The sequence below is a fragment of the Lepeophtheirus salmonis genome, chromosome 5, assembly GCF_016086655.4.
Source record: "Lepeophtheirus salmonis chromosome 5, UVic_Lsal_1.4, whole genome shotgun sequence".
In the NCBI taxonomy this organism is placed as follows: Eukaryota; Metazoa; Arthropoda; class Copepoda; order Siphonostomatoida; family Caligidae; genus Lepeophtheirus; species Lepeophtheirus salmonis.
In genome coordinates this window covers 71,724,494-71,736,349 of record NC_052135.2, presented here as the reverse complement: position 1 = coordinate 71,736,349, position 11,856 = coordinate 71,724,494, and the positions used below count along the sequence as shown (strand labels likewise).

General features: G+C 32.5%; 1 protein-coding gene across 3 annotated transcripts; it reads right to left on the bottom strand.

Annotated features, from left to right (window-relative positions):
• Positions 1-8,878: 8,878 nt before the first annotated feature.
• LOC121118262 (uncharacterized) lies at positions 8,879-10,966 on the bottom strand. Of its 3 annotated transcripts, none has more exons than XM_040712824.2 (2): positions 10,752-10,966; positions 8,879-10,697 (listed from the first exon to the last, which is right to left on the bottom strand). In XM_040712824.2, exon 2 carries the CDS (start codon positions 10,580-10,582, stop codon positions 9,206-9,208), a length of 1,377 nt encoding a protein of 458 aa, XP_040568758.1. In that variant the 5' UTR covers positions 10,583-10,697; positions 10,752-10,966; the 3' UTR covers positions 8,879-9,205. The 3 variants fall into 3 exon arrangements, with proteins under 3 accessions (XP_040568758.1, XP_040568759.1, XP_040568760.1); XM_040712825.2 differs by having other exon boundaries at positions 10,756-10,890; XM_040712826.2 differs by having other exon boundaries at positions 10,782-10,882.
• Positions 10,967-11,856: the final 890 nt, after the last annotated feature.

Below are 11,856 nucleotides of genomic sequence, written 5' to 3'. Positions count from 1 at the left end.
TTGCTTATTTCTCCACCAACAATTGAACCATATTTGAAAAAAAGAAAAAAAACATTTTTTCAAATTAAGAGAATATAACTTTTTTTTATAGATTAATAATTAAACTGTAGGGCCATGGATAAACTTTTATACACATTCTCTCAATTTTTATCTACACTTGGGATACAAAAGATGATATATTTTAATATAAAATACTCTGCACAGTTGAAAAATGGAAATATAAGACGTATAAATGATGTATTTAACTGCGTACAATCTGTATTTCAAACCAAAATGCATGAGCCCACTTGTTTACTGAAGTGCAAAAAAAACAAGAATGTTTAGAATTCATATAATGTACATTTCCTTTCAAATAAATCATGAAGACTATAACGCTAAATGTTTTATGGATATTTAAGTAGTGGGTCGATCAAAATGTTTGAGTCCATAGGTGTTAAGGAGGGGATTATTGTCCATTTTGAAATTATAGACTCATAAATCTATTTCTGTTATATTTATTAGACAATACCTTATATTAAATAACAAACAATTATACTTTAATATTCCATATTTAAAGCAAAAAAGTGTGCAAACAAGTTTTTTTATCAATGATATTGCTTCATAATGGTGTTCCTTCAGCTTTATTTTCATTTAAAAGTATTTTTTCTAACAAAAAAAAAAGATTCTAAATTGAAGCAGACGGAAAACTTGTTGTTAAAAATGTTATCTGACAAAATATTTTCCTTGGATATCAGCTAAAAGCTTGTCCTGATACAAACATTAATTAAGAATGATCTATACATTAATACCACCCAAAATTGGAAGTATTTTATCAATGTCTACCCCGACCTAAATTTCCAGTTATCTCAGAATCAGGCGTATAGCCATGTATAACATTCAAAGCGATTTGAAACTCATGAAAAAAAACAGTAATTTTTCTATCAAAAGTATGTTTGCAGGGGAAGCGAACAGAAGATTTTATTTAGAATTATCCTTTTGGTAAAAATATCCGATGGGTATCAATAAAAAGTTTGCCCGGGATCAAAAAAATAATTAATCAACTTTATTATGGATTATGCCTTTCTGAGGAAGACATCAAAAGTGCATATAGATCCATTAGTCCAATGCGTTGTTATTTATGCAGCAAATTGTCTTGTATTTTAAGAATAAAATGTGAGTCATTCATAGTCACTCCAACCCACTCCTCAATAACCAAACCATGATTACGACAATTTAGAGTATATTGGGAGAGTTACAAACATTAAAAAAGACTGTAATAAAATTTAAATCAAAATTGTACAGATTTTTATAAAAATAATCAGTAAGTCCTTTAAACGTTTTTTTGAAATAATAAATTGATTTTTGAGATTAAAGCATATCTTTTCGTCATGAACAATATTTTCAAATAATGAAGTCAGTAGTTGTATAATTTACCATATTTAATTGTTTGATACTTCTTATCCATCGAAATTCAAAAATAAGTAATAAAGGAGAATCTATGAGGTATGGTAACATTTGTTTGAAAAGGGTCTGCAGTAACAAGTGTTGCAATTGTCCCCGTATTATTTACTCAACGTCGATGCTCAAATAATATCAGCGTATGGCCTGTTGTTTAACAAAGGAATTTGAGTGGCTGGGCAGGTATGATGTTGTTTGTTATTTTGGTGGCTAGTCAAAAGTGTTAAGCGTGAGTTAAAAAAATGACATCAATCAACGGAATATTTATTCTATAATTGTGGGTAGGACAAAGTGTTCTTGTTACGGTCCACGCTGGAGAAGAGTGATTCTTAAACCTAAACAATTCTTTGTCAGGAGAGTCAGGAAGGAACTGGACTAGTCGGGATATTATTATGGCTCAGTTCCGTGCCACACTGCAAAGAAAACGTTGACCTCGTTGTCAGATTTTATTTTATTTTATTGGACCCAGTTTTTGCCCTCCAACTTGACCAAACCTCAACCCTATTGACTTCTTTGTGTTGGTGCAGTTGATTAACATAAAAACAGCCCTTCTTGCAACACGAAATCTTAAGTAATGTCCAAGATCCGCGAGGAATTGCGGAATCTGCCAAAAAAGACTGTCATCAACTTTTTTCTCTTTTTTATGAGATCGGAGTAAATACCGTTATTGACTCCAAAGTTGATTATTTTGAATGATTATATATTTATTTTTATCTATCATTTGCCATTGGGGTTTATTAAAATATATCTGAATGTAAATAGAGGTTACACCTTACACAAAAATAGACCCTAGAAAGTTCAAATGCACATGCACTTAATTGAAATGAAATTATATAATCAGTATGTATATATTTCAAAAAGAGTTTTCTATGTATGTGTCATTTATACGTCCGCATACCATCGAACCTAGATGGCTGAAATTTTGCATGGGTGAATCTTGGAACCTGGTAAGAGTCAGACGGAGGATGCCAATGGGGGGGGGCGGTCATATGACTGGGGCTTATGCTATACCCAAAATACAAAAAAAAGTGTTTTGCAGCTTAAGCAGACTGTATAGTAACGGGAAGATGTAAAGGAGATAAATTTGTATTTGTGTCATAAGTAGTTGGGGACCTCGCTTTATCGATTCAACCAATGTGAAAAAATTACCCCAATCCTTAAAATGTTGGAGGAAGAGATCAGAGTAAACTTTAAGGTGATACTGAATCCCTCGAATTGGATCATTGTAACGTCCTTATGAAATAAAAAAGGTGGAAGATTGAGTGGCAATCTTGTGACACCTCTAAAGATTAATAATAATAATTTGTACATAGAAATTGAATATAATTTATCGAAGAATACAAATTTAATCAACACTCAAATATTAAAAAATCCATCTACCTTGATTTTGTGTTTGTTTTATTATTTTCTTAATAAAATTATATATTTCAAAATTTTACCAGTAATATTGAATGTGTAATTTTAATTTGTTTTTAATCTATCACTTGGGTCAAACTGGTTATTGTTTTTAAAAGGATTTTTATAAAGAATTGCTTAAAATAATAATGCATTTTTTTTAACGTTATATTGTTTTTACTAAAAACTCCAAATATTTATGTCATTCAATTGTGATTGACATAAAGAAAAAAGATAGCTCTTGAGCCCCTTGTTACTTTTGAAACATAATTTCAATTTGTAGACAAAATAAATATTTATTATATTTAGCAAAGTTAAAAAATGATTTTAATTAGATGGGTGTATGTTATATAGGATAATTTCCATCCTCCACCCTTCGAAATTAAAAAAATGGTATTTCATTAAATATTTTTACAGTAATTACAACTTTATAATGTAAAGTTATCAATTTTTATTAACTATGAATCATTATTTCATCAAACCTATACAAAAATAAATAATTGAGTGAGTGACCTGACAAAAAGGTAATAAAATGACGACATCTTTGTTCTCTTACAAATTGACAAAATCCAATTAGAAAAATGATATTCAATTTTGATTGACTCTGATAGTGTAAAAAAAAGTTTACTAAACAACATCTTTCCTTTGATAATAGTTTCGTAATAAAACTAGTGATGACAGAACTAGGAAGCATGGGATCCATAGAGAAATGAATCCATAGAGGCACAAGATGCAGAAATAATGGAGCTAAGGTGTAATACATTTTTTTTATTTTTTTTGTTACAGTTGGCGAGAAGGGGATTTACAGATTTAACTTTTTTTTAGAAATAGAGAGAGGGGGGAAGGATGTAACATTTAGAAAGTTAATATATCAGTTATCTTGAAAACCACTGATTAGGGGCGTCTATTTATATATATATTTTTTTTTATTATTATTTTCTTCTCTTTTTTTTTGGGGAGGATTGGATTGGTCGAATTATGGGATTTTTAGAAAAGAAATCATACATAAAAATTAAAGTATCAAAAAAATAATGTCGTTAGGAAGGTACCACAGCCCTTCCAGCCAACCCTATGCAGATGCCTCTACTAATATACATCATACTGAAAAGGCTTTGTTGATCTGTGAAACAGTGATAATTTTCAATATTTTTTCTATTAGAAGAATGATTTTAATTTTGAAAATTTAGATAGGGGGGGGGGCTAAAGACCCCCCCCCTGCCGATGTCCTGTGTAGACTCCTCTTTAATTGTAATATATCTATTAGAGTAAAAAAATCTGAAGAGCCGTTGGGGAGCCGAAAGAGACGGCTTTTTGTAGCAAAGCGAGCCGAAAGAGCCGGTTCTCTAAGAAGACCCAGAATTACCATCATTAATACTAAAATATATCTTATTCATTATATATATATATATTATCCATGATAATGCTGTACATAGAGGGGCCCAGAGCAATTGCTTCTTGCTTAAGTAGATTTGAATTGTAAGGAGACAAAAGAAAGAGATAATTAATCGATGATTGGGGTAGGAGTAGGGATAGACGATAACCAATAGCGTGGAAGGAAAATGATGGCTTCTAGTAGTATGCCAAATAAATAAAACGTAGGACTTCACTATACATTCTGTCATAAAAGTATCAGGAATGACTAAATAAAATTTCATATTTAATCATTAAAATGTATTTTGTCGCTTTCAAAGTAATCTCCATTGGATGTAATACACATATGCCAACATTTTTTACTGTTCTCCAACCATTTTTTATATGCACTTTTTGGCATGGCCTTCAGCTCCTTCAAAAAATTTTATTTTATGTATACAATAAACTCAAAACAGGTTCCACGGAGTGGAAATTTATGTTTGTGATATAAAAAAAAAGTCACATGAAGCTAAATCAGGTGAATATGGTGGTTGATTGATATATATTTATTGCGTGTTTGGCTTTGAATTCATTCACAATCGTGACTCTGTGCGATAGAGCTTTATCGTAGTGTGAAATCAAGGAGTTGTTCTTCCATAATTCTAGCCGTTTTTCATGGATTTTCTCATACAAACGCCTTAGTTCACCCAAATAGTACTCCTAATGAACCGTTTTTCTCTTTCGAACGAATTCATGATGCACCAAACCCCTTGTCCTTGACGATCTAACAGCTCTCTTTGAACGCTTTGTACCACTCTTATACCCAGATTTTTTGATAAAACAGATTTACAACATGTTTTTTTAACATTTTCAACACGTGAACACATGAAATTTCGTTTGCAACACAAAATTTAACAATTAACAATTCTTCGTACATGTTTGACAGAATGTATATCCAGCTTCATAATGAGAATGAAATGTCCAAGGAAAATATTTGTAGATAATGGATTCACAAAGAATATAATTACCGGTCACGATATTAAATATTTTTATAAAATAGATATATTTAAGTGTGTAAAATAAGTTTGAAAAACAAGTATTGCGTCATCTAATTCCACCCTTTGTTTCAAAAGCGCCATTTGTATACTTACACTTCTAAAAACGAAAAAGTAGCAATAAACAAGTTTAAACTAAATCATTGTTGTGTTTTGATCACACAGGGTGATGTTTTAAGCCTAATACCCTTTATCTTGCATTGGGAAAAACCTTCCTCCTTCTATCTGAATATTGTTACATATATATTACATTCCTTCATCAACATCTGCAATTTAACATTTAAAAAGAAGATTGTTTTGAGTGATATTTATCCATTATCCTTGAAGCTATCATTACAATTATTGTACTTCATTGAATCTTAAATGCTACTATTCAAGTTAAATGGATTCTTTCAACAGAGTCCATACATACATATTATCAAATTTGAGTTTCCATTTTGATGTAGAGTTCAACCAAACATCGGTAGTTTAAACGTCGTTATTGTTTTTGTATATTGCAACCTTTCCTTCTCAAAATCATTTAGTAGTTACACAAATTCCCTAACTTTAGAATGAATAATCACATTTTAAGAAGAGTTAGATTGAATTCAATCAATTAAAAAAATTTCCATAATTAAAAGGTCGGAAAGAAGGAGAAGAATAATATTTTTGACAAACTCACTAGTCCTAAATCAAATGAACTTGTCAGAATCGGACGTAAAGCTCGTTCCAAAAAATAATATTTTCTTAATTACGTCCATCGTAAATTTCGACCATCATCCATTGTTAATTAGAATAGTAGGTACTATATTTAGAGCACTAGGTACTTTAGCCTTATAAAAGGCTTGTGACAAAGTCATATCGCATTTCCTACCCTTTTTTTAAGAATGTATGTATCTAGTTCATTATTAATCATATCTTATCAACGCCTTTGGACAGTACTGTGCTTGGTCAGTTCAGTCGTGAATTATCGTGCATCTAGTATGGAGGTCTCATAGGAAGAAATTTGACATCTTTTAGATACAAACTTGTCAAAAGGGACCAAAAATTTTTACAATGTATATGGGATATTGGTTGGTGTTGCGTCAGAGAGGTTCAAGCGTTTATGTTCTCGTGTAATGGAAGTGAATGATGCACCACGCAATACCAGAAACTTCGGGAGCTCATATGGGAAGTTCTTATTCATCCACTCTACAGTCCGAACCGGCCACCAAGTGACAACCACTAGTTTCCGTTTTTGATCAATGGACTTGGTGGTACATATTTGGACTTTATAAAGGCCAGCGGAAATTGGTTGTCTCAGTTTATTACAAATATGGACTACGCCTTCTGCGAGAAGGTTATTATGGAGATGGATTCTTGTTTCCAACAAGTTATGGAACAAAACAAGGCTTACAAGGCTGGATACAAAAAGAAACTCGAATAGGAGAGGAATTATGTTTCATCAAGACGATTCGAGAAGCTCCAGGAGCTAGGTTGGGAAGTTCTTATGCATTCACCCAACAGTTCGGACCTGGCACCAAGTGACTACCATTAGTCCCAGTCTTTAACCAATGCGCTTGGGGGTACATATTTGTTATGATTGTAACACTCTTTTAAAGCATTGAAATAAAGCAAAAAATAGGAAATTACTTTTGTCCCAAAGCAATTTTTTCTTAAGAATATTTCGACTTCATATCAAAATAAATAAAGTTCATAAAGTTGTCTATTTAAAATTGAAATGGATTTTTTAAAATCAAATTATGTAACGTATATTCATTATAAACAAATGAATGGTTGTTATGAGGCAAAATGATTCATTTACTTTTATCATAGCAGGGCTTAATTTATAATATTAAGATTCCAATTACATCACCTTTTTGTCCTTTGAATAGTGTTTGATTGAAAATAAAGAAGAAGGTTTACAATTAATATTTATCTTAAACCTATGACAAAAACAATTTCATCTTTATTTTCATTCACAAATTCATAAAGGAGGCAATTTTCAATCAAATGCCATTCAAAAAGGCCAAAAAATATTGCAATATGAAACTATGTACTGTAAATTGGGCCTTTTATATAAAAATGAATGACGCATTTTCCAAAAGATGAATTTCTTTAAGTCAAAACTTGATTTGTTTCAAGCTATTTTAAAAGTGTCCTAAGTTTAGTTTTATGTTCAATGTTAACTAAAAATTAGGTTTTTTGTAACAATATTCCACCTTGGTCTATTTTTCTACTCGCAGTTTTCCTTTTCTGGCAATTTTCTTTGGAGGACCATATTTTGTCCCAGCTAATTTTCATGTAGTACAAGAGAGCTTGGTTTAAAAAAGTTATATTACAAAGCAAAAATTCCTATATTTGGGGTGAACTACAGCCCCATCAATAACCCCGGACAATAAACAACGCTCATGCTCCGTATAATTAGTTATGTAGAAATGTTGGTATCTTTTGTACAATACCTTGTCCGATTTCCTTGATTTGGCATAATTAAAATACCTGTTATTCTTATCCGCATAGGATGATGGTCGAAGTTGATTGATTAGAACTCATTCAGCAAAGATTATACACTAGGACGAGGTATGTTTGTCCAATTTGGACACGTTTATATGATTTAAAACTGTAGAATACGTCAAATTCTTGATTTTCTTCTTCTTTTTTTCCTTTTAATGTTGGTAAGACTGTTGATTAATTGCATTCGAATTCAATTTTCCTAATACACATTTTTACTTGTTAGTATTTTTTAAACAAACCTCTAAGATTGTAGCGTCATCTTCTGTTAATTAGCCAATAGAACACATATTTGCCAATTACTTAAACCCTCCGCCCCATCTAGAGAAAATTTATAATCCTGTTTTTTTTTGTAATTTGCTCATTCGCTATTGTTCAATAGAAGACATATTCTATATTACCAGGGAAAATGGTGCATCATAGAGGACACATTAAATTTTCGGATGCGTATGTCGTTATGGGACTTGACCAATTTTAAGTCTTACATAATGTATCGATACAACTCTAACAAATTATATTATTAAAAGTACAAATTATCAAATACAAAAATGTATGTCTTTTCAAATGGAAACATAACAAAATAATTAGCCTGGAGACATTTCATGTCTTTTTTTTTTATTTGAATACAAGGACAAGCGATTTTACTTATTATTTATAATAATGCTCAGTAATTAAGCGGGTCAAACATGTATTTTTATGATTTTTTTTTCTACAAACGAACTGAATTAAAATTGTAACATTGTTATTCGTGTTGAGAGAAGAGAAAACAATATAGATTTTTCCATCTTTGAAAATAAAGTAACGTATATCGCCAACGCCCCAAATTGGTCATTTAGTACCATTATACGTCCGTACATATATAAGTATTGTAATAACCACTCGCCCGTTCGAGGTCGTTTCTAGGCCTTCACTTCTTCTTTTTGTATGACGAAAGTGGATAAGTTCTTTGTCTAACGTATTTCCTATTATGTATGTATATTTCTTTAAGTAAACAACTCAATAAAGAGTTGAGAAATAAATAATTAGTCAAAAAAAAAAAAAAAAACACAATATTCTATCATTTTTGTACGTAGGTTTTTTTCTGTGATTGTATTTTTTTTAAATACTAACTTATTTACAAGGTGAATTTATTGACCTAAAAGGAATGTGTTGTTAGGAATAATAAGGATAAATTAAGGTTTAAGTCATGGATTTTATTTTATTAACCTTTTTTTTTATTTATTGTAACAAATAGATAATATTTTCTTTCGTGTTTTAAAAAGGAATGGCTTCTTCCAAATATAGAAGAATAGTTAGGGGGTTTGTAGAAGTCGAAGAGAATAAATATATATGGATTTTTTTTTACACAAGTAAGTAAAGAACGGTAATAAGTAAAACTTTTTTTTTTTTTTTTTGTCTCTTCTGCATGTTTTTTGTGTTTTTTTTGATCAAAAAGTCTTTAAAAATGTAAAGGATATTGGAGAGAGAGAGAGAATGGATTGGGAAGTAAGGAAGGCTCCTTATGATTCGGGTGAATCCTCTTCATCATCATAGTAGTAATAATAATAATAGTAGTCTTCTCCAGCCTTTACCTTGGCAGGTTGCTTGGATGAATCAGAGGTCTTTCCAGGTCTTCCAGAGGGAGGTGAGGGGGTAGTAGAAGGAATAGGAGATGGGGAGAAGGTATTGACACGTCTAGGAGGAGAGGGACGACTTGCAGGAGAGGAGAAGCTTACAGGGGAAGGTCTGGCTGAGGGAGAAGGAACGCCAGTAGGTGAGGGACGGGATGGAGGTGATTGAGATAGGGGACGGCCAGTGGGTGAGGGACTACCAGTGGGTGAGGGACGGCCTGTAGGTGAGGGGCGGCCAGTAGGTGAGGGGCGGCCAGTAGGAGAGGGACGGCCATTAAAGGAAGGACGACCAGCAGGTTTGGTTGATACAACTGGAACTGCAGCAAATGCTTGAGGCTCATCCTGTATGCGGTCAACTGGGATGTTGTTTACTGGGCTAGAGGGTCTGCTTGGACGAGAACGAAGTCTGGAAGGACGGTCAAAGCTTTTTTGTGGCTTGGGAGCTTCTTTTGGAGCTTCCTGTTGTGGCTGATTAGAGGGTTTTCTGTTGATTTTACCAGGGCGGTTAACTCTGGTTCTGGATTGAGATACTTCATTGAGTCCAACGGCTTCAGGATCAACACCGGCTCTTACAAGCTCTTGTTTATCAAAGTCTAAATCTCCGTAGTAGTTACTGCATTCTGGAACTTCAATGGGGTCAGAGCATTTGCCATCAGCACTATCAAGACCAACTTTGAAAACAGTTCCCAATGGACATCCATATTCTCTTGGAACACCAGAAATGCAGACAAAGTATTGTCTACAATCTTCAGGATGAGCATGCTTTGTGAAAATACCAATACCTCCATCCTTAGGGCAAACAAAACCGCCTTCTTCTTCAATTATTTCGCGGCAGTCAGGAACTTCATCACTCCATTTGCAGACCCGATCTCTTTGATCATAGGCCAATCCTGGAGCGCAAGAATATCTATTAGCTGCTCCATCACGGCAGTTATAGAAAGCAGAGCAGTCCTCAGGGTCAGGGAAAGTACCGTAGAGACGAGGACAGTTGGGAGCTGAGATTGGTTCCTCTAATTCAGTACGATTACCACAGTTAATGTTATAAACGTAATCACAGTTTTCTGAAGTAAAGGTTTGATCTAAATCACTGAATGCGAGACCATTTCCACAGAGCTTCAACTCAGCCTTTCCAGTTTGACACTTCCAGTATTTATCACAACTATATAAATGAGGATAGTAGCCCTCATATTCGTCAGGGCACTGAAAGTTATCTTGAGCAAGTGCTATACAAGTAGTTGCGAGTAGAAATCCGATGGACTTAAGCATCTTGAATAATTAATAGTATTTTATAAAAGAATGTCTTTTCTGGATCCTAGGGATAAAGTTTCAGCCCTAAAACTTTTATTCCAACTTCTTAAATTACGTGTAGAAGTACCGTGCTCTGAAATGATAAGGAATTAAAACAATTATAATCTAGAGTGTGCCACCAACTTACATACAAATGAAGAATATATGAAAAAAAAACCTTTTCTTGATTGTTCTTTTTATTTTCAGTAATGATCAAAACTCTTGAACCATTCGAACTGAGCTATTAAAACGTACTGGATACTTTAACGCTCACTATCTTATTTCATACTTTTGTGGAAGAAAAAAAAACAGAAGAGAGGGGGGAACAAAATCCCTTTCTAAGGTAAGAACCCGATGAAGAATATAAAGACCGGGCGTAGTACGTAGTTGTATACGCAAAGTCACGACGCCCAGTTTTGCGTCAATTAATATTAGAATGGAAGAGGGAGGTTAAAAAAGCGTGCGCGTGCAATTTGATACGTACATGGTTTATTGATATCAAACTTGTTTGGTTCATTACTTACATTTACTCATTATTTATTTTGAAAATTTAACATTTTTTTAAAAATTATAAAACAAATAAAAAAACATATTGTTCATTGCTTCATATCCATTATTTTAAACTACATTGTCAAAGGCTGCACTTAAAGATGTACCTACATAAATAACTGTATGAAAACTAAGGAAATGACCTCGTATCCCTTGTTGAAATTCATGGTAATCTGCGTGGGTCTTCATCATGTTCTTACTCTGTTCCAAAAATAAAGGAGGAAAAAAAAGAACAAGATGAAAAAATTCATGAAGAACGTACAAAACAAAATCAAGTTTTTTTTTTTCTAAATACTAAAATGTCCATTATTCAAAGATTCAAATAATAATACATATTATTTTGCAGTCACTTGACCTCCACGTAAAATGACTTTGTATCAATGTTGTCACACCATACCAATATTTTTTTAAACAAGTTTTCATTAGTAAAATATATTATCGGTTTTTCCATACTTTTTGAAAAAAAAATTGTAAGCAAACATGTCTTTAATAACTATACCGTTCGTTCTCTGAACCATGTTTGATATCACAGTTTGTTATAATAAGAGTGTATTTGAGTTTGACAACTCTTTATGATTGTAATTGAATCCAGTATATTGCAAGTTTATGTGTGACAATAAATTTTAGAGGGCATGTATTTACTAGGTTTTGAAGAATATCCTCCAATAAAACCTGATAATTATCTTGAGCTTGTATAAAGGTTT